This window comes from Triticum aestivum, chromosome 3D, assembly GCF_018294505.1.
Source record: "Triticum aestivum cultivar Chinese Spring chromosome 3D, IWGSC CS RefSeq v2.1, whole genome shotgun sequence".
Lineage (NCBI taxonomy): Eukaryota > Viridiplantae > Streptophyta > Magnoliopsida > Poales > Poaceae > Triticum > Triticum aestivum.
The window spans coordinates 407,010,155-407,033,745 of record NC_057802.1 but is presented as its reverse complement, the minus strand read 5'-3'; the positions used below and the strand labels follow the sequence as shown (position 1 = coordinate 407,033,745).

At 45.4% G+C, this 23,591-nt stretch overlaps 2 protein-coding genes across 2 annotated transcripts; one reads left to right on the top strand and one right to left on the bottom strand.

Moving 5' to 3' along the window:
* The first annotated feature begins 3,074 nt into the window (after window positions 1-3,074).
* LOC123079217 (calcyclin-binding protein) lies at window positions 3,075-8,085 on the top strand. The gene is made up of 5 exons (XM_044501930.1): window positions 3,075-3,320; window positions 3,425-3,553; window positions 4,577-4,816; window positions 7,511-7,570; window positions 7,660-8,085. Exons 1-5 carry the CDS (start codon window positions 3,204-3,206, stop codon window positions 7,762-7,764), a joined length of 651 nt encoding a protein of 216 aa, XP_044357865.1. The 5' UTR covers window positions 3,075-3,203; the 3' UTR covers window positions 7,765-8,085.
* Window positions 8,086-8,918: 833 nt separating this feature from the next.
* On the bottom strand, window positions 8,919-15,858 carry LOC123079215 (katanin p60 ATPase-containing subunit A-like 2). The gene is made up of 12 exons (XM_044501929.1): window positions 15,614-15,858; window positions 15,365-15,496; window positions 15,221-15,276; window positions 14,339-14,404; window positions 14,156-14,263; window positions 13,414-13,480; window positions 11,019-11,103; window positions 10,679-10,839; window positions 10,438-10,539; window positions 9,644-9,866; window positions 9,350-9,508; window positions 8,919-9,244 (listed from the first exon to the last, which is right to left on the bottom strand). The coding sequence occupies exons 1-11, from the start codon at window positions 15,809-15,811 to the stop codon at window positions 9,375-9,377; spliced, it is 1,332 nt and encodes a 443-aa protein (XP_044357864.1). The 5' UTR covers window positions 15,812-15,858; the 3' UTR covers window positions 8,919-9,244; window positions 9,350-9,374.
* Window positions 15,859-23,591: the final 7,733 nt, after the last annotated feature.

Genomic DNA, 23,591 nt, shown 5'->3' with positions numbered 1-23,591 from the left:
GCTGTAGGAGAAAGCTCCGCTTGGCAGCTACTGCGCCGACGATATCAACGCCCTTTCAGGTTCGTTTCCTTCTTGTTGGCATCGTCGTGGCATCCAACTTCCTTGAACCGGGTGCCTGGACTTCCGGTGAAAGCCTTGGATCCAGCTTGTCGGTTCAGATGACAACGTCGTGTCTAATGTTGCCACACCATTAGAGGGGCGTCTTTGAAGACCTTCATCTCTTTGCTCAATGCGTTTAGGCTAGACGCAGGCGACATCACAGTTGGCACGAGGCAGGTGCATGATGCGGGGCGATGGTGTGATGGCTTGTGTACCTGTGCGACAAAACAATGATGGCATCATTAAGAGATTGACATTTGCCAAGGCGATGGACGTCGACAGAGCTCAGTGACACCGCACCCGTTGGTCCTTGGTAGGGGGGCACTCTTCTCTGCCACCGAAGACCCACAATGGCAGCTCTTGCCCGCTTGGTTCGCCATTGGTGGTGTGCGGCGGTTGACGTCATCTTTTTAAGTGGAATGGACGTTGGTGCATGAAGGTTTTCGATGCAGCAAAGTACCGCTACATGGGGATGCAGACTGATGCCTGATCCATCCTGTTTTATAGTTAAAATAGATTATTTTTTTAAACCTAAAAGTTGATCAAGTTAGTTGTAATAGCTCCGCTCAAATTTTGTTCAGTTTGAACTTTTTTTTGACTTGTAGTTCGGTTTGAACTAACATCTTGCAGAATGCCCGATTGCTCTTACGACTACACCAAATGCTCTTCGGGAGCTCCTAACCGGCGCTCGTCGTAGGTGATATCATTACTAGGCCGGCCCAACAAAGCTTCAATTGATTGCGCGCGAAGATCGCTCGCAGTGGCTAGCGCGAAAAACCATACAAAAGTGGTTCTATACAAGGATCGAACTCGCGCCACAACAATCAGGTGCGAGCATGTTTAACCACCAAACCTACGACAGGCTAGTGATGAATTACAGGTCGAACTATTTAAGAACATCTGTAGCTACACACATTTATTGCACAAGTACCATTTACCGAACTGTTTTGATTTTTGAATTATATGAAAATATTTTGAAAAAAGTTCATCCATTTTGAAAGAAAGCATCAATTTTTCAAAAAGTTCATTGATTTGAAATAAGTTCATCGATTTTGAAAAAGAAGGTTCATTGATTTTAAAAAAATCTCGAATTTGAAAAAAAGTTCATTGATTTTTTTTTAAAAGTTCATTGATTTGAAAAATGTTTATCGACTTTGAAAAAAAGTTCATCGATTTTGGAAAAAGTTCATCGATTTTTTAAAAAACTGTTCATCAATTTTTGAAAAAGTTCACAAATTTTAAAAAATTCACGAGTTTGGAAAAAAGCTCATTGATTTTGAAAAAAATCACGAGTTGTAAAAAGTTCACACATTTACTAAAAGAAAAAGGAAACAAAAAATGGAAAAAGTAAAAAGAAAAGGAAAGTAAAATAATAATAGAAAACCGTTCCAAAAAAAGAAACCGGTCTCCCAAAACTGGGGGATTCTGTGACCTTGACAAAGAATAAATAAAGCAAAAGAGATATGTAGGCACATCCGTGTGCTTGTCTCAATGGTTGGTGCGCTGCTCTCTGAACCTGGAGATCCTGAGTTTGAACCCTCCCTCGCACACCATTTGATGCTTTGCTTCAGTTTGAACAAAAGAAAAAAAGGGACAACGGGCCGGCCCAGCACAGCAGGTGGGGTGTGCGCCCGTTTGCAAAAATTGAAGAAGCGGGCGCATAAGGCGCTTTTCCTATTTAATCGCATCCAGATTAAGGAACATTCTAGAAAGTTTGTGAACCTTTTTTTTTTCAGTTTCTCGCTGTCTTATGGTAATTTTTCGTCTTTTCCTTTCCTTTCCATTATGCTGTTGTTCAAAAAATTCACCACTTTTTCAGAAAATTTGGGGATTTCAATAAATAATTCCGTTTGAAAACTTGCAAAGAATGTTCATGTTTCCAAATTTTGTTTGAAAGATTCAAGAAATGTTCTCGTTTAAAAAAGTGTTCACAGATTTCTTAAATTGTTGATCTTTTAAAATTGTGTTTGGGAGTTTCAAAAAATGTTGCCATTTCAATAATTGTTTGCATATTTCAAATAAAATTCATGTTTTCCAATTTTGTTCCGGAGTTTCAAAAAAAGTTCTTGTTTTCATAATATGTTCGTGTTCTCAATTTTGTTTGGAATTTCCAAAAATGTTCCTGTTTTGGAAAAAAAAATGTTTGTGTTTGCAATTTTTTTCTGGAGTTTCCAAAAAAAGTTCAGGCTTTCCTTTTTTTTGTAATTTCTAAAAATATTACTGTTTCGAAAAAATGTGAGGGTTTTCAATTTTTTATCCACAGTTTTTAAAAAATCGTGTTTTGAAAAAATGTTCGTGTATTCATTTTTTTCCAGAGTTTCGAAAAACTGTTCAGTATTTTCAAAAAATGTTCTTGTTTTCGAAAATCTTTGAGGTTTTTAAAATTTTGTTCATTGATTTTTTTTTCGTGTTTAACGTTCCCCTTTGTTTTAAACAAATGTTTTGCATTCGAAATTTATTAAAAAAAACTTGGATCTGCGATGGTTTTGGTTCTTAAATGTTTCACAGCCCTATATTCATGTATGCTCGTTAGCTCAAGTGGTAAGAGCAGGTCTTCGGGAACTGGAGCTTTTGTGTTTGATCCTTACAGAATGCGACTTTTTTCTGTCGCTATCTTGGGCCATCGCTGTCGGATATTCGCCTGTGCGTGCGGCCGACAATTTGCCGCAAAGAGCGGCAGATAGGAGCTCCGTGCATAAGGCGCCGTTTGGGGTTTGCCATGCTCTTCACCCTCTTTTTTCTGGAATGGACCAAGTGTTCTACTCCACTGCCGCTCTAGCCCACGGGTCCACAAATATGAACACGAGAGCTAACACGAAATACTGGGCCAACCCATTTCGGCCTAAAACAAGCCAGTAGCAAGTACTGGGCCAAAATTCAGGCACGAAAGCTTTGGGCCCGGTCCATCGTTCTCCGCGGAAGTGAACCGTCCATTCCTCCACCCTACTGGTCTCCTCTGGAACCTTCCCCTTCCTTCCGCCCCAACCGAAACCCCCCTACAAACCTCCTCGCAGGGGCCAAACTCAGCCTCCCCCCACCCCAAGCCACGAGAAAACAGAGAGAGAGAGAGAGAGAGAGAGAGAGAGAGAGCGAGAGCTCCGGAGATGTCGGCGGACGAGTTGCGGCTGGACCTGGAGGAGCTGCGGCGGCTGGAGGGCCTCGCCAAGCGCCCCCGCGTCGTCTCCCTCCTCTCCAACGAGATCCGCAGCGTCGACGCCAAGGTTTGCCTTTCCTTCTCCCGCCATCCTTGCGCTTTCCGCCGATCGATTCGTTCCGGTGGACTCGGATTCTCGTATTGAGCTGATGTTTCTCTGTTTGCTGGCAGTTGGCCTCGCGGGCTGCGCCTGTGCCGACGCCGGCGCCGCGGGCGGTCGCCGCGGCGGCGGCCCCTGCCGGTCTGAGCTATGTCACGCTGGGGTCCTTCAGCTGGGACCAGGACAATGAGAAGATCAGGGTACGTTGCTGCGAGAAAGGGATCATTTTTTTACTATTCTAGTCCGTTGGCAATACTAATGTGCTGATTAGTTGATCTTATCTCGTTGTGCTTTAGACCTCACACCGTCTGGGCTCAGTGTCCAATGCTGGTTGGTAAAACAATCGCACTGTCAAAACAAAATGTTTGGCTGCTGCCATCTTAATCAATTATTGCACGTTCGATTGACTGATAAACTAATGAAACAGTAATGATTAAGGATGCAATATATCTTCATCAGGAGTTGTTGACTCGACGGGGGTTCCAGAATATTATTACACACCTATTTTTCCTCAAGAACACTTCGATAGTGCTACCTCTGTAACTAAATATTGCAGTTTAATTTGAACTGCAAAAACGTCTTATATTAAGTTAGGGAGGTACTAGTACATTTATTAAGCCATTTCTTGTATAGCCACTGAACTAAATTTGTCATGTTATAATGCCCCTTTCCTTCTTACTACCACACGGGTTCTTGACAGTAATTGCAAACACAAGAACAGCTTATGACATTTTGCTTGGTATTAAGCTAGAACCCAAAATTTGTTGCCTCTCGGTAATTTTTTATGATAGGTTAGTACTCCCTCCGTTTTTATATACTCCGCATATTAGTTTTTTTCCTTGAAGTCGTACTTTATAAACTTTCAACAAATTTATAGAATAATATATTAAGATATACACTACCAAATCAATACCATTGGATTCATCGTTGAATATATTTTCACATCATATAGATTTGTTAATGTTCATATTGTTTTCTACAAACTTGGTCAAACTTTATAAAGGTTGACTTCAGTCAAAGCTAATATGCGAAGTAAATAAAAACGGTGGGAGTATCAGTTCTGTTATTCGTAGGGCTGACTAGTTGACCGGCGAAAAGTTTGCTTGGCATTAAGCTACAACCCAACTTGTATCAGTGAACTTTAATTCCCATGACATTTGAATTTGAGGATTTCCCATGATGGCATTTAGATAACAGTTTTACTTTGTGTTCTGCCTGTTCAGGTCTATGTATTCCTTGAGAATGTCGACCAAGAGAAGGTGGAGACTACATTCAAGCCAATGTCAGTGGATATCAAGTTTCATGATGTTAAAGGCAAGAACTATAGGTGTGCCATCCCAAAACTGAACAAAGAAATAGTTCCTGAGAAATGCAAAATTGTGGTCAAGCCTACGAAGATTGTCATCACCCTGTGGAAAGCTTCTACCGGCAATTGGTTGGACCTACACTACAAGGAAGACAAGGTAATTTCTGTGCCCAGCTATTCATTGCTTTCTCCTCTCGACTTCCCTGGAAAAAAATTAGGACTTAATTTCCCACAAACAAATAATATTAACCATAGTTTCCATGGTAAAGCTGCTGCTGCCTTGTGACCATGAGGTCACGGGTAAGTCCTGGAAACAGCCTCTTACAGAAATGTAGGGAAAGGCTGCGTACTATAGACCCAAAGTGGTCGGATCCTTCCCCGGACCCTGCGCAAGCGGGAGCTACATGCACCGGGCTGCCCTTCTATAGTTTCCATGGGCGCTGGATTCTCCTGGGTGAATAATTTTTTGGGATGAATAATTTGTGGTAGTGATAATCTCTCAACTCTCAAGTGATCACCAGAAAATATATTGGAAGCATTCAGTTATGTAGGAACCTGATGCAATGGTAATCCAAGATTTGTTGTCTCCTGTATGTTAATACATTATACTGCTGTTGTGAGTGTTAGCATCCTGAAGAGAGGTCGGGCAACAAAGACTTGTGAATTACAACAGCGCTAGATGGGGGGGGCAAACCAGCTGGGAGAGAAATATTTGTAGTGTAGTAGGATTTCAGAGTGATCAGAGCTGGAATTTAGGAACTGAGAGCGTTGTTTAGTCGTTGCTTGATCAAAAGATTACATGGTCACCTGGCCAGACCTTTGGGCATCACTGTGCTCTACTGATTCATCAGAAGCACCAATCTGCTGGCATGCTTTTGCTGCCTGGAGAGCAATGATATGGTTAGTTGATTCAAAATACAGCTAACGTGTTCAACTACGCCACTACTATTCCTGGCCTTCCAGGTTATGAGAGCATCTCCAGCCGTTGAGCCCCCCAGGAGGCATTTTTTTCGCCTCTTGGGGGGCTGGCGGCGAAATTTTTTGTCTGGGATTGAGAAAATATCCACTCGTTGCCCTCCCACGCACCTATCCCCGCCACGACCACCACGCGAACCGCAGAACCGGCTGGCGCTCCGCGGCGGCGGGCTACCTCTGCTTCCTCCTCTTCCTCGAGCTCCCCTCCATCTCCGTCGCGCCCGTCCCCACCGCCGACCGCCCGCGCCGCCGCGAGCTCGAGGCCCTTCCCCCTCCCCGTCCGCCCCGGATTCCTGCCCCGCCCGGTCGCGAACCAGCCGGAGAGCATCATCGACCCGGCCGCCTCCGTCGTGGCCAGGAAGGACGGCCGGCACCAGCAGCAGCCGCAGCAATGCGTCGTCATCGTCGGCACCATCTTCGGGAGCCGCAGCGGCCGCGTGACCTTCTGCGTGCAGCGCGACCCCGCCGTGCCGCCCCCGTTCCTCTTCGAGCTCTCCGTGCCCGTGCAGTCCCTCGCCGCCGAGATGGCGTCCGGCCTACTCCGCATCGCGCTCGCCTTCGCCGCGCCTGCGTGCTTGCGCGGCCGCCCCACCAACCTCCGTTCGGGCGGGCCCGTGCTTGTGCCGCGCCTGCGCACCGCGTGCTCGCCCGTGAGCGGCAGCGGCGAGCAGGAAGAGCAGGGCGCGGGCGGCCTGCGCCCCGCCCGCGCCCGCACACCGCGAGCTCGCCCTCAGCGGCAGCGGCCTGGAACCGGCGTGGCAGGAGCGGTCGAGGCCAGCTGGGCGACGGCGTACGCGGGCAGCGGCGTGTGGATTGCGGACGGGCGCGACTGCGAACGGGGAGGCGTGGCAGCCTCGGCGACGGAATCGAGTGCCGCCGGTTCCAGGCCGAGTGCACCGGGCAGGAGAAGGGCGACCGGTGGCGCCTCTAGACGAAGCAGTCCGGCGGCGGGAGCGCGCGCCACCGCCCGTCCCGCGGACGAGAAGGCGAGCGCCACAGCGGCCACGCCGGGGAGCGAGACGACGGCGGCGAGGTGGCTGAGGCAGAGCTTGTAGCAGTTGGTGTGGAGCAGCACACGTGGATCAAGAGGGGAGCAGGGAGGCGTGGGGTAGGTGGTAAAAGGGGAGGGAGAGTGGGAAAAGGGGCTGACTGTGGGTCAGTTGCGGCCAAAAAATAGCGCCGGTGCCCCCAGCTCGCCCCCAGGTAGCTGGGTTCGGGTTAGGAGCGCCGGCCGTAACTTTCGTCAAATCCGGCGAAAAAGGAGGTCTTGGGTGCATGGCTGGGGCGATTTTTTACAACCGGCGCAAAAAAAGTGGTCCTGGGGAGGCTGTTGGGGAGCCTAGTGGAGATGCTCTGAAATACTATGGTTTGTTTTGTGCTGTTCCTGGCCCATTTCCTCTCAGCTTTCATAATTGAATAAAAGGCATTGTATAGCTTTCCTCCAATCCTGCTACATGCATCTGTCACCATGGCATAACTGCCAACATCTGGGTGCAGAAAGGAATCTGTTTAGAAGGCTTTCGAGTCGGAAGCAAGGAAGTCACAGGCCTGCTTTCCTGGTTAAGGAAAACTGTCTGGAAAAGAAAATAGTTGTTGCCCCAAAATTTGTTAGAGGAAACAGGTTGGGGAAACAGGGCAAGCAAATACTAGGAAGCAAGTCGGTCTGAAAACCAGGAAGAAGGGCTGCTGAGGAGGTTATAGAGTTGAAGAGTGATCCATATGTCTGTTTGGCAACTTTGCTAGCCAGTGAAAGTAAAATTACTCAAAGAGTCTTGTGAAAGCGGGATTTGCTCGTCTCAGTGAAAATTGTAAAACATGCTTTTGATGTTACTGCTACTGCTCATAAATGGACTAACTAGTTTTATTTTGGTGACAGTTTAAGCCAAGCATGGACAAAGAGAAGGATCCCATGTCAGGAATTATGGATTTAATGAAGGTAGACACTCGTTCGGCCTCATGACTCGAGCGATTTGTGCTGGCATTCACGATCTGGCTTACATGAGCTATTTCTTTTTCTGACTGCAGGGCATGTATGAGGAAGGTGATGAAGATATGAAGCGCACAATAGCCAAAGCGTGGTCTGACGCCAGATCTGGGAAGACGGCTGATCCAATGAAGGGATTGCCTTGAGCTGGTGGTAGTTTTGGTCCGAGAGCTGCTATATGTGCTGAGCTAGTCCGTGCATTCAGTGTGGTTTACTAGAGTAGTGTCATGAGTATCGGCATCGCATGTGTGGAATCGATGTCTGTCTGATGATGATGGAGTGCTCGTTTCCTCCGGTGTTTGATTGGCCTAATTTGCACATTCTCGCATTTGAACTGAGAAAAGATGAATGCATATGCTTGTGCTATGAGAAAGAGAATGTGTATTTGTGGGATTCACTCGTTCTTTTGTTGTAGTCGTTTGTGGCAGAACTTCTGTTGGCTAAAGATAATTATATTTGTGGCTTCATGCATTCGTTGACAGAAGTGCATCAGGTGCTGATCTGTGGTGCATTGAGTTGGAGTATCTAGCAATGGTTAACGGGTAGCGGGCTGCCAGCGTAGTTTGCGTGGTTCGGCCGCTTGCGCTTGGCCTGGGCGATGGAGCAAGACCCGACCAGCTGAGCGCACGCCCGATGTCACGCAAACGGAACGTGTCAATGACCAACTGGCCGCCGTTCAGCTGCTACGGCCGGCCGGTGTGTGTGACAGGGGCTGGGACTTGTAACGTGGCTGTGGACAGTGTCTGTGACTGGAGACACCAGCGGCAACAGCACGTCGTAGCAAACCTTTTCTTTGAGGTACACGTCGTGCGAAACCTAGTGGAGTAAGTCGAATCGAATAAGAGCAGCATTTTCTTCCATTCGCCTTTACTCCCTCCATAAAGAAATATAATAGTGTTTAGATCATCACTACTTTGATACTTCCTCTATAAACTAATATAAAAGCGTTTAGACCACTAAAATAGTAATCTAAACACTTTTATATTAGTTTACGGAGGGAGTACTACATAGTGGTATAGGTAGACAAGAATTTCTTTGAAAGATTAAATGGTTCAATCACTATCGCAGAAACAAAGCAAATTTGTTTTTCATAAAATCATCTAAATGAATATTGTCCTTGTGAATTGCATGCAGAAGCAGTGCGCAGATTTATCGATTTTACTCAAGTTTTTAATCCTGCAAATCAGACAAGCCTTACGGAAAACATTCTTAAGAGAGGTATCCTCCAAAGTTTCCATGAGAACCCTTTGAAGCAAAGAAACCCTAAAATGTGTGACGCGCGAAGAACTGGACTGTAATGTTCCATTCAACATGCCTAATTTATTTCATCATAAATCCTACTCAATGAATCATTTGTTAATTATTTTGGAGTATGATCATTACAGGGTAATATTTCAGTCTAGTCAAGCAGAGCTGGCGCAGAAAAATCAGATGCCCAATGATTGCATCCCAACTTAAACCAGTCTAATGTATTTAGCAACAATTTTTGCATCCTGCTTGACGACTGTCAAAGGATAAATATAACGGTGCGACAAGGCCATTTTGATTGGTGTGGCCTTGTAGGGCAAGATAGCTTTGTACCAGTACATGTTCAAATAAACCACCACCGTGCTTCACTTGGCAAACCTGCAGACAACAACAAAAATAAATATTCTACATTCTTCAAGGAGGGAAATTTTAGTTTCTTTTTATTGACTACATGCTTGGCGAGGCATATTCTCGCGCACTGACCTGAGAAGCTGATCGTGGTTTGCTCTTAAGAAAGAATATGGCTCCCATAGTCCTGGTTAAACTTTTCATAACGATGTGCTTGGAGATGGGCTGACGGCCTTGTGTTGCTCAAAGCAAGTTCGACGTCTTCAGGTTTGAGAGGGCCAACCTCAGGCAGCTCTACACCACGAACGGTAATAACGAATATGTAATATGTTTGATCAGATCGGCAAGAACAAGTCTAACAACTTAGGCACTATTGTATTTCACAGGGAAGTACAAAGAGTTTTAGGAAATCAAGAAATCAAAACTAACCTTCCTCTGGCACCAGCTCATCACTGGCCTCAAGAACTGACATGAGACGTCGCAGTGGCTGCATGGCAGCTTCTTTGCACACGAGACGGATGTCTGAACCAGAGTACCCTTCAGTCTTTTCGACCAGGATATCATATGGGACCTCTAGATTTGAGGTCATTGCTGGCAGAAGTTCCTTAAACATGGCATGCCTTGCTTCAGCTTCAGGAAGTGGTACAAGAATCTGATGAACGATGCCCCAAAAAAATATTGTGCAGTTAATTTATCAAATATATGGCATGGATAGTTTCCTACGTTCACACCTTCTTCTTTTTTACAATAAAGGCCTCACTCATACAAGCATGTCTTCCTACTTTGATCTGTCCGTGATATGCAGTTGCAAACCAATGTTTTTTAGTAATGGTTTGGAAATAGATAAACCATAAATAAGAAAAATGTTGATTTTAGTCTTACTGCCCAGTAAAGAAACAATATTATATGTTAGCATGCTCTCTTCTAATATTTACTACTAATCGAATACTTTGGTTACATCTCAAGCATCCATTTCCATAACAGTAAGATGTGCTCGTCTTGAGACTGATTGGAATTCAAATAAAAGTTTCTTCAGGCCTGACATATAAGCCCCACAAAAGAATATTCAACCAAGGCATGACTGAAATTATGGATATTAACAAACATATATCTGTCGAGTTAAAAATTCAACTTGGTTTAAACAATTTTGGCAATGAGATTGGGAGCATGTCCTTCTTTGTTTGGAAAAACAACTTGGAATAAAAACACAGTACTAGCCATACCCGCTTCTCAAGCCGACGGAGCATAGCTGCATCTAATTCCCATGGTAGATTTGTTGCTGCAAGCACAAATACTAAGTCGTTCGTTTTTGTCAAGCCATCCATCTGCAGTAAAAAATGGTGTAAATATGACTAAACTGAAATCTGAAGCTCAGCACGCTTCAAGCTAGGGCTTAGGAGATCATGTAGTAGGAAACCATGCATTAGAAGACTAGCTTATTTATATTTGTGAAGAAGTAGACACCTGAATAAGTAGCTCAGTCTTCAAGCGTCGACTAGCTTCATGCTCACTACGAGCTTCACCACGCTGACTAATAATAGCATCAATCTCATCAAGAAATATTGTTGATGGTGCATGATGTCTTGCAAGCTCAAAAAGAACTTTGACTAGCTTCTCAGAATCTCCTGCACTTGCACAAAAGAACATTCCATTAGTTATTCCTTCATCAAACAATATAGATAAATGACCACCTGAACAAATTACCTAATTGTGCAAAGCATGCCTAAATTACCGGTTGTTATGCAATTTAAGTAATTTAATCAAATAACTGTATGTAGGACAGAGGGAAGTTAACAACACACACCACGCCATTTGCTGACAATTGATGAAGCTGAAATGTTGAAGAATGTAGTATTGCACTCAGTAGCAACTGCTTTTGCCAGCATTGTCTGAAAAAGGAAAAGAGCTACTACTTTAAATAGGCAACACAAAGGAATTCTTAATAGCCAAAGAATGGTTGAAAAGAAAAGGAAAACTATAGAACTCTAAAATGTATACAAAAGCCCCCCCTCCCCTCCCCCCAAAGAAAAAAAAGCATTTATCTATAATGCCAAATGGCACTCAGAAGCACTTTTTTTCGAAAAGGAGGATGACCCCCGGCCTTAGGACGATGCATGAAGCCATTTTACTAATTATTCACCAAGACCTTACAAAGTAATACATCAATAAGTCTGAAGCCACCATCTCGGCAACATCTGTCAGATTGTCTGAGCCGCATACCCAGACCTCACACCAAAGCCCAACATCTAAAGCCGGAGGCCCCAACCAAGCCGCATTGCCGGGTCTGGGGCACACACTGGTCCGGCGCACTCTCAATGGTCACCGCATGCGCACACTGCAGAGGCCGCCGCGACCGTCTTCCACCGATCCATTTTCAGAGCAGGTACTGACGCATCGACCTTGCCAGGCCTGCTGTCGACGCCACCATGGCGCCAGACAATGCCACTTCCGTCCGCGCGTCCATCATCACACATCCGTCACCGAGACCCTGCTGCGACACGCCGCCGAGACTCCACATCGTCGATGCGTCACATGAAATGCCGCTCCACCGCTGAAACTGTCCACTGGTCCCTCGAGCCAATGCACACTTCCAAGAATGACGCCCCCAAGGGGGGAATGACACAAGAGCGCCGCTGTCGTCCGATCGACTGATCTAGGGTTTCCCCCGAAGGTAGCGGCTAGAGGTCTGTAGCTTCTCCACGGTGATGCCTTCAAGAAGGGGGCGATGCAGAAGGACGCCACCATCACTGGCCTTGGCAACTAGCCGAAAGCAAGGTTTTCACCCGGATCTGCTTGACGAACCTCCATCCAGCATCGTGTGCACCGGATCGCCACCTTCAGAGATCTCGACTACGGCCAAAGCGAGCCAGACCCATCAGACGGACGCTGACCCCAACTGGATGAACGAAGCCTGCGGCCATGGCGCACGTGGCGGTCGACACTACCAAAACGAGCACCACGAGGGGATGAACAACCGTCTGAACAGGGCTAGCAGGAGCGCACAGATCCCCACCGCCGCACCGCGCTTGAAGACTGACCCACACTGTAGGACGTGTTGATCTGCCTTGCGCTGATCCGCGCCGCCGAAGCCGCGCCGATCAACCTGGTGCTGATCCGCATCGCCAGAGCCGCGTTGATCCGCCTCCATGTTCCGCGCCGCCGGTGCCGCGCCAGCCTGCCGAAGAGCGTGGTCGGGTAAGGGCCCGCCGCCACCGACCACCGCGAGGGCTTTGCCCATGCGTTTCCGGCCGGCGACGACGGGAGAGAGAAGGGGAGGGGGCCGATAGTGGGGCGGCGGCGTCGCCACCCGTGTCGCCCGCGCGGTGGGCGATGCGGGGGCGATCCACTTTTTTCGGTCCGTACATGCAAGCTGTAAATTGGGGGGAGAATTTCACTTCCCGGGCTCTACACCAACTAGGGATGCACACGGCCTTTTAAGCATGAGTACCAGGATTTTTAATCTTGGTTATGCACCAAGCCTAGTCCTCAAGGATAAATGCGTGAGTACCAGGAAAGCCTGGTCATCAAGAATAAATAGGAACCTAAATTCGCCTCCATGAGGATTTGAACCCAAGTGTTGGGTTTGTACATCCACTTCCCCAACCAGTTGAGCTAGGCACTCGGAAGCACTTGCTCCCTTTTATAAAAAATCATTCTTCCAATATTCTCACATGTAGATGATTCTTGATTATGTTCAGATATCAAGTTTCATGAAAATCATGATATTATTATTGTGGACTGGAAAATAAACAAACCCCAAAAAAATTCACAACCTAAAAATGTTTTTAGCTCCTCATTTTTTTATGCAGACTACAAATCAACAAAAATAATCACAAAATACTTGACGGTACGTGATTCCATCTCAGTTTTTTTTTTGGATTTTCTAAACTGATCCTCTGAAAAGTAAATTAAATGACCATGTGAGCTTGGGTGCAGTAAACCTACAAGTATCCCTTACAATATTAATTTTTGTACCACATGACTATTGCTAAACTTAGAATGAACTATGATCAGAATGTTATCTCTACTATGATATATCTTGCTACAAAATACAGTGAAGTAGTGATTTATAATGTCCCAGGGTGTAGATATAAGAATGCGTGGAAAATAAAAGGTATGTAAAGGAAAATATGGAAATATATTTTTTGTGTACTAAGTGCACTAAGATGCAGAAGTAACATCTGGAACAAGTTTACAACCTTCCCTGTTCCAGGAGGACCAAAAAGTAAGATGCCTTTCCACGGTGATAGTAGACCAGTGAAGTATCTGAATATTGTAAAAAATAAGATTAGGAATAATTGTCAAATCAATCATATGCAGTACGCCTTTAAAAGGTTTAGCATCGAGGTAGACAACTGGAGCGGGACCATTCCAAAAACTTCCAAACCCACACCTCAGAGCCCCCAGACCATTCCGAAAAAAGATCAGTGACTATTTTACATAAAATGAGTAAACTAATGCAACTACCATTTTCCAATCTGTTCCAATTATGTATTAGACAAAAAGTGATGGGTACAATCTGATAGAAGTATTTTTTTTTCTAAAATACATTAAGAGTTCAACTATAATATGCTCTTCTCAAGCGTGCTTAGCAAAGCCGTTATTTTGCCATTCTTCGTTAATTCAATTAAATACGTAGGATAATTCAATGTGGTTGGTTGCTCTGCTCCCTATAAGCTAAAGAATCAAAAGAAAGGTGAACAAGAATATATAACAATTTATATGATATTAGGCATCAATTTTTTCTGCTACAAAAAGACCTTCACTGCCTTCCTTCTCTGAATTTATTTCTTATTTATAAAAGAGAAGACCATCACACAAAGAAGCAGAGAATCTGAAATACCACTAGGGAAGGGCACAATGATGGTACAGTTGAACACACTATGAGGTAATGTCGAAAGATTAACTTTAACCTTACGAATCATAAAGTAGCAATCTTACTTTGGGTACTTTATGGGCATGACGACTGCTTCTTTTAGGAGACGTTTTGCAGTCTCTAGTCCCTTGATGCTTTCCCATTGCACATCAGGGCTCCCACGGATAATATCCCTGAAAGGAGGAGAATAAGTCGATAGCTAGACAATGTCATCCCTAATTCTATGTGAAGCTTAGATTACTCCTTACCGCAACAATGTCTCTGCTAAGTTACGCATTTCAGCTGACTCAAACTGAGGTAGGAGAGGCTTCTGGCTGCAAAAGTAACCTCCATAATTGTAATGTTCAAGAAGAGTAGATATTCTGAATAACTAAGATTTGAACATGCAAAATCATTTCTCAGGGAGAGCAAATGTTGAAATTGAAGTGAAACATAGTGGCAACTTAGGACTTTCCATAACTCCTTCCGTGGACAATTACAATACGGAAGATAGCACAAAGATATGAAATGAACTGGACCAATTTGTTGGTCCTTTTTAGACAGCAAATGAGAAACTGTTAATAATTCAAGTTATACTACAGCTAAAACCCGAAAATTGTGACCTTAAAGACATCCCCAGTAGCACCAATCCTAGATGGTTTCAAAATTCTCTTGCAAGACACATTCTAAAGTGGAGTACTTTCACAACTCTATAAGTAAGATGTCCAGCGCAACATGGCCGGTTAGTAAGGTTTGGCACCGAAAATCTTAATCTCCAGTTGAACTAGGGATGCACCTGATGCAGCCGAGCCCCTTCAGAGGAACTGCATTGTGCACTCATGCATTCAACAAACTAGTCGAAATAACATGAATCAGCATCCCACATTTATTTATTTTTTGAAATGAAAGGTAGATGACGCTCTCCCACATTAATGGCCATACTTCCAAGCCAACTAGACCTCTCTACCCATTCCACAACAAACGCATTCCGACAAATCAATAGCTTTCACTCAGTCAACCCCTTCTATTTCGCACCAAAACTAATGCCCAAACCTACAGCTCAAGATCTGATAAGCAAACCCACCACTGCATGCTGCATCGAGCACCTAAACAGTGGATCGAATTAAGACAAAAACGAAGAAGTATCTCACATCACATCAGCATTCCCATCGCGAATAGCTGCGGCGCGCATCTCCGGCTGCCTGGCCTGAAACAGCAAAAACGGGATCGGGGTCAAGGGAACAGGACCAGCCAAGAACACCCGCATGCACGTAATCGATAAACAGCACGCGGACCTGCTGCTCGTACTGCTCGTAGATGGCCAAATCGGCGGTCCTCTTCTTGACGCCCCCGTTGGGCGCCGCCCCGTTGGCGTGCCCGTTCTGCTCCGGCTCCTGCTTCTTGCCCCCGAAGAACGCCCTCAAATCCTGAAAAGAAGGCGGAGAAAAAGAGGTGATGACTGGGAGAGCCAAGGCGCGGGATCACGAGATGCAAAGGAAGAGCAAGCGAGCGAGGCCAGAGAGGTGTGTCTCAGTGACGCGCACCATTGCTTGGATCTGCCGGCTGCGTCTACGGGCGCCGGAGGGGAGAGTGAGAGCGAGCGAGTCGACTGGCGTGCTGTTCGTGAGCTCGCTCGGACTCCCCGGAGAATCGGGAGGGGGCGGGACAGAGACTAGTACCAGCGGTTGGTTGCCGGAGATCGGCGGGTGGGTCCCGCCTCGATTTGTCAAGATGCCACCCATGCCCGGGGAGGATCTGGATCCACGCGGATACTATTTCGGCACATGCGCTCGCCACATGTGCGCATGGGTTCCTCACGTGGACTCACCAACCACACCAGCAAGAATCTCTCATGTAACTGAGTTTTTTCTTCTTCAAAAAAGACAAGATCGGTTATATAAAAGTTCATCAGAAATACTAAGCACCCTAAATATAATAAAAATTACATCAAGGTTCCTAAACCATCGAACAACCGCTACCGTCGTCAGAACGAGCCGCTTCCCTACCTTTGCCGGTCTATCTTGTCGAGAACGGCTGGGAAGTCTTCGTGCACATATCCCAAAGAGCCAACCCCTTGGAGCCGATATTGAACCCTTGAACAGATCTAAAGTGTCTGAGATCTCACCGTCACGCACATATGGCAAGAAACTCTAACCTTGCCTCCCCAAGGAGACAAGAAAAATTTATGTCAAAGCTACTTCAACTCCGTCGTGGCGGACGAAGTCAATTAGAGCCCGAAATACCAGCTCGAAGGCGAGGTGCCGCCATCCGTCCAAGCGCCAACTCTATGAGGGCTAAAAATCCCTAACCTAAATTACTAGTTGGGGCCCAGGCATCGGGGTTCCATGCCCCTTCATTGACCGTGGAGCGATAGGCAGAGGGCAAGGAAATCCACGGCTCGTTGACAGAGCCTCAAGGGGATGGATTCTTCATCCTAGCCACCACTTTCATGAGAAAGGAAGGGAAAGAGAAGATTGGGTTTTGATTCAGATATTTTAAAAAAATATCTCTTTAATATTAAAATAGAAGTCTTCTTAAACCACAAAATTAACGAAACTGCCATGCATACGACATAGTCTGGCCGATATGCGCACAACACTGAAATCAAACGGGATAGGAGTGTTGGCCAGCCGCATTCGATGGTGGATGCAACGTATCGGCCGTCAATCGGCCAGAGAACGTCGGTCGCCTAGCAGGGCTCCAAAACCAACTCCTTTTGACCCAACGCAAGGGATCTTTGGTGCACCTTCTCCGACATACCTTAAAACAACACCCCCTGCCCAATTATATTTTTCTTTGTTTCTCTCCCTCTTGTGCATACGCAAACAATTTGAACTCATATTCGGCATGAAAACAATTCAAACTTGTATGATCCCACCGCATAGAGTTCAATAACATTTTTAATCCATATTTAAAAAATTATAATCAAATTTAAATTTAAACATGACATGCAAAGCAAAGTGATGATCATAAACATAGAACAAAAGTTTATCCAAAATTATCACACATGGAGCATCAAATGCGACCATTGCTGCCCTTAAACCTACCCATCTTTGATGCCAAGACATGTCCATGAGTGCCTCCATGTGTGATCTTTGTTGTCTAATAAGGCCACTATTGTCCATAAACATAATCTTTTTACCCTTGATCCATTTTATGGGTCATCACCTCATCTATAGTGATCATCAACTTCTCCTGCTCAATGGCAACCATGTGTTCTCCGGTGCCTTGAGCTCTATCCATCTCGCTGCTTTTTCTTCGTTGGGGTTGGAGTAGCAACCTCAAAAATGTTCTCATTGGCCACCTTAAATGGCTTTGAGATTTGGATATAATCAATCCCGATGGCATCATTCATCATGTCTGTAGTCACAACACTATGACGAGTATTATTCGGCTTTCTCTTGATGCAGTGTGTGTGGGAAAAAGAATATTAATGAATGCGCCCGAAAGAGACAAATCGTGGTTCATAGTATTCAATTTAAGGCACAACAAAAAACCATTTGCATGTATCATTTCTTTGGCATGATCTTGTCACCGTAAAATGAAAGTTTCAACAAGCAACGATGGAAGGAGTGCTTGCGAGCCTTGATAAGGCGATACTCGTGGGTGTTAGTGAGTTACTCTAGCAACATGTTGTCTTCTACATACCTTTCAGTCCCTTTTCGTTGCAAAGTTCTTCTTGGCAAGCAAGTGTAAGCTAAATGAAGTAGAATAATTGTGAGTTGATTACTTTGTCTAAACTAATGAAAACTTTATGTTAATTATCTTGAGCTAACCTGCTTGCATAATAACCATTGTCATCGCTACAATTATGCTAAGTTTTCAGATGAAGAAAGTGTTGGGATATCTAGGTGTACCCATCGTAAGTGAACCAAAACCTTCATCTTATTTCGATTTAAACAACTGAGTTCCTTATGGTTTTGTTCTTGCCCGAGGACGATCAAGGTTTAAGCTTGGGGAGGTTGATGAGTGTACTCATCCTTCCAGTGTTTAAACCGAATAATCCTGGATATTCCAAGAAAACCACTCTAATCTTATCACTAATGACTAATAAATGCAAATTACAAATATCTTTGCTCAATTTGTTTTTACAGGAAATGGACCATTAAACGGAAGGAAATGAAGCTATACACAGAAATATGAAGTGTGGAGATCAAGCCAAAAAAATGGGAGGCGCCACAGAAGCAACAGAGGAGAAGACGATATCTGGTATGAGCACGAGCGCCCGTACCACCCTCCACTAGCTCCGTGACGTCAGCCATGACACACTTTATAAAAGGCTCATGGCCCCATTCGCAATAGAGCAATCCCGCAGAGAGCAGAAGAGTCGCCAGGATCACTATCACCACCAACCACCATTGCTTGGAGAAACCCTAGCCATCGCCATCTCCATCTCCATAGTCATTCTCCCCATAATTTGCCTTCTTGTAATCGATCCATCACATAAGACGACATTGTAAGACTATACAATCATTCATCTATCAATGTCGTCTACAATGTTTCTCATCCTTGATCTGATTGTGATGTTTGAGTAATTCCCTCCGGCAATGGGCCGAGGCATAGCCTTGCAGCCCTATGTATTTGTGCACATGATCATTGGCATTGACTTTACTTAATTGAACGTCATCTGTATGTGTTATTCGCAACACATTTGTCTCTTATCTCTTTCTCATTCTAAGGCTCCGCATGTACCCGGAATCTCATAGATCTATCAAGGAGGAGGTAAAGTACAGGGACACATGGAAGGCTATACCAAAAGTTTGTGACAATAAGGATTAGTACGGTAGCCCAAAGCAACTCGACCATGAGGTGCAGTCATTAAACATCCAATGCATTGGTCTGTAGAAATCCTTAATAAGGGCATCTCCAACAGCAACCCGCAAATTTCCTCCCGCATCCATCCACGGACATGGATGCGGGAGGCCGCTATCCAACCATATATGCATACATTTCAAACTCTTTTTCAACAAACCGGATGAAATTCGTGCAAACAAGGTCAGATTTCTTATAAACATCACAGATTTCATACAAACCGAACGAAAATGGTTACGTTTTGGATATATTTTCAAGTAAAAAGGTAAAACTACGTGCACGTACGGTTGCGCGGAGCTCCACTCCCACGACATGGATACACTAGTCTATGGCCAACCGTCGCGGATCCCTTTGTCTTCCCCATGTCCGGCAGCTCGCTAAGCAGACTGTCTGGAGTCCCAGAGACAATCCTTCCCTCGTATCTTCCCTATGTCCGGTTGTTGGGAAACGTAGTAGAAAATAAAAAAAATCACACCGACGATCACCAAGATCAATATGAAGATGCATAACGGGTTGTGATCAACGATCGTTACCAACTCCGAAGTGCAGCGGAAGAAGAAGAGTCGGTGTCGATCGTGTTCAAGGTCCCTCGAACGTTGATGACGATCCCGCGAACCACCCTCGAACCGAAGGAGAAAAGCAAAGCACGACCTCTCTACTTGGTTGCAAGCGTACGGTCTTCACGATCCGGCAGCGCTTCGCCGTCCAGAGCTAATCGTCATCGGAGAATTAGATGGAGGAGATTAGAACCACACTGGACTTCTAATTATGAGGATTAGAGGTGGCTAGGGCTAGCTCTAATTAGTCTAGGACCAACTAGAACTACAACTAGAAGAGGCACCCAAAACTTGTTATTCAAAAGGGTGGAAAACATCTAGTATATATAGGTTTAGGGGGGAGGAGAGGGCAGCCACCAATGGAGGGAAACCATCCCTTGGTGTGCCGGCCTAGGGGGAGAGTCCAACTCCCACCCCTAGTAGGATTCGGCGCCCCCACAAGGAAAGGGGGGCGCCACCTCCACTTGGGCCTTTATGGCCCAAGTCTCCTATCCCCTCTTGGCCTTTTAAGGTACGTTGATATTTAATTAATATATAAAATACCTTAAACATTTTCAAAGCATTATATATATAATTTAAAATCTCCGAAAACATTTTCCACCTATATATAATTAATAGGTAATACTCGGTATTACTCGATATTCACCGAAACCCTACCGGTGACCCCGAAACGCTTGTGGAACCTCTCGGAGCTATTCCGGATATTAATGAAAATATTTCATAAATATATTCTCATCACTCCCATTCCACTAACACTCAGCAGATCATGATTACCTTAAGCTTGTGACCCCGTAGGTTCGGTAAAGCATAGACATGAATGAAACTCCTTCGTTCAATGACAGATAGCGGAACCATGGCCATCCATATCGGTCCCTATGATTACATGAATGATATTCGAGTGAACCTTTGGTTATCATGTGACGTTACCTTCGCTTCGCGATACTTTACAAAACTCGTTGTGCATCGGTATCCTCGTGGGTCATCACCATGCCCACTATACCGTTGCTCCCGTTACAGGAATTGTTCTTCTTTCTCGTTGACGTGTTAAGGCATCCCCTGACGTAGTCACCTGTGTCTGGCCAGACGATGATGGATGCCGTCACACCGAGAGGGCCCTAAGAATATCTCTCCATCGTCGGAGGAGCAAATCCCACTCTTTAGCTGTTCGTTCACTTGTCAAACTATTCGCTGAACCTGAAAGTTGTCATTATGATCACCTTGTTACAGATGACGTTTGAGCAACCCCAAAGTCCACCGTCTGGTAGGAAGTAACCGAGACACTCTCATGGTCTGAGGAACTAAAGTACACATGCTAACATTCCGTGTTATAACAGATGATTTCAAACGATATGATCACAAAGTATAACATACAAGATTGGGTCGATTCAATATGATCGTTCTTCTAACGTCATACCCTCAATGTTGTTTTAGGACTATCATTGCACCTAATGATATCATAAGATCCGGAAAACGTGATCACCAACAACACTTGAGCCAGTCCTAGAGGCTGGACCAGGAACCTATTGTTTGACCGTTTATCATTCCACACGTGCATATGAGTTTTCCATTGAATCGCATATTCCAGGATCGTAGCAGTTATAGCATGAAATATAAACTCTTAATTACGAATAATGGAAATATAATAATACAATATTATTGCCTCTAGGGCATATTTCCAACAGTCTCCCACTTGCATTAGAGTCAATAATCTAGTTGCATAACACTTAACAACTTATCTTGTGTTATTAATGCATTGCTTGTGGTAGAGCCTTCATCATTAGTTTGACACACTCAAAAACTTTGTGATATTTCAGATTCATAATACTCAATCCGAAACAAAGAACCTCAAAGAGTGCCCCAAGATTTCTACCAGAGAAACAAAGACAAGAATGTGCATCAACCCCTATGCGTAGATTACGCCAATGTCACCTCGGGAATCCGCGAGTTGAGTGCCAAAACATATATCAAGTGAATCAAAATAATACCCCACTGGCACCACGGGTATTCATATGCAAGACATATATCAAGTGCTCTCAAATCCATGAAAGTATTCAATCTGATAAAATGAAATCTCAAAGGGAAAACTCAATTCATCACAACAAGATAGAGAGGGGAAAACACCATATGATCCGACTATATTAACAAAGCCCACGATACATCAAGATCGTGACATCTCAAGAACACGAGAAAGAGAGAGAGAGAGAGAGAGAGAGATTAAACACATAGCTACTGGTACAAACCCTCAGCCCCGAGGGTGGACTACTCCGTCCTCACCATGGTGGCCGCCGGGATGATGAAGATGGCCACCGGTGATGATTCCCCCTCCGACAGAGTGCCGGAACGGGGTCTAGATTGGTTTCTCGTGGCTACAGAGGCTTGCGGCGGCAGAACTTCTGATCTAGGGTTACCCCGAGGGTTCTTGGAATATTTGGTGATTTATAGGGCAAAGAGGGGGTGCGGGAGGCCACCGAGGTGGGAACAACCCACCTGGGCGCGCCTGGGCCCCAGGCGCGCCCTGGTGGGTTGTGCCTGTTGGGGAACGTAGTAATTTCAAAAAAATCCCTACGCACACGCAAGATCATGGTGATGCACAACAACGAGAGGGGAGAGTATTGTCCACGTACCCTCGTAGACCATAAGCGGAAGCGTTATGAGAACGCGGTTGATGTAGTTGTACGTCTTCATGATCGACCGATCCTAGCACCGAAGGTATGGCACCTCCGCGATCTGCACACGTTCGGCTCGGTGACGTCTCACAAACTCACGATCCAACAGAGTGTCGGGGAAGAGCTTCGTCAGCACGACGGCGTGATGACGGTGATGATGAAGCTACCGGCGCAGGGCTTCGCCTAAGCACTACGAAGATATGACCGAGGTGGATTATGGTGGAGGGGGGCACCGCACACGGCTAAAAGATCAATGATCAACTTGTGTGTCTATGGGGTGCCCCCCTCCCCTATATATAAAGGAGTGGAGGAGGGGGAGGGGGCGGCCTCCTAGGCGCGCCCCAAGGGGAGTCCTACTCCCACCAGGAGTAGGATTCCCCCTTCCCTAGTTGGACTAGGAGAGAAGGAAGGGGAAGGAAGGAGGAAGGAAAGGGGGAGCCGCCCCCCTCCCAATTCGGATTGGGTTTGGGGGGGGGCCTCCTTTGCTCCCTTCTCCTCTCTCCCACTATGGCCCAATAAGGCCCATATACCTCCCAGGGGTTCCGTTAACCTCCCGGTACACCGGTAAATGCCCGATCTCACCCGGAACCATTCCGATGTCCAAATATAGTCGTCCAATATATCGATCTTTATGTCTCGACCATTTCGAGACTCCTCGTCATGTCCGTGATCATATCCTGGACTCTGAACTACTTTCGGTACATCAAAACACATAAACTCATAATATGATCGTCACCGAACGTTAAGCGTGCGGACCCTACGGGTTCGAGAACTATGTAGACATGATCGAGACACATCTCCGATCAATAACCAATAGCGGAACCTGGATGCTCATATTGGTCCTACATATTCTACGAAGATCTTTATCGGTCAAACCGCATAACAACATACGTTGTTCCCTTTGTCATCGGTATGTTACTTGCCCGAGATTCGATCGTCGGTATCTCAATACCTAGTTCAATCTAATTACCAGCAAGTCTCTTTACTCGTTCCGTAATGCATCATCCCGCAACTAACTCATTAGTCACATTGCTTGCAAGGCTTATAGTGATGTGCATTACCGAGAGGGCCCAGAGATACCTCTCCGACAATCAGAGTGACAAATCCTAATCTTGATCTATGCCAACTCAACAAGTACCATCGGAGACACCTGTAGAGCACCTTTATAATCACCTAGTTACGTTGTGACGTTTGGTAGCACACAAAGTGTTCCTCCGGTATTCGGGAGTTGCATAATCTCATAGTCATAGGAACATGTATAAGTCATGAAGAAAGCAGTAGCAATGAAACTGTAACGATCATAATGCTAAGTTAACGAATGGGTCTTGTCCATCACATCCTCCTCCTAATGATGTGATCCCGTTCATCAAATGAAAACACATGTCTATGGTTAGGAAACATAACCATCTTTGATAAACGAGCTAGTCAAGTAGAGGCATACTAGGGACACTTTGTTTTGTCTATGTATTCACACATGTACTAATTTT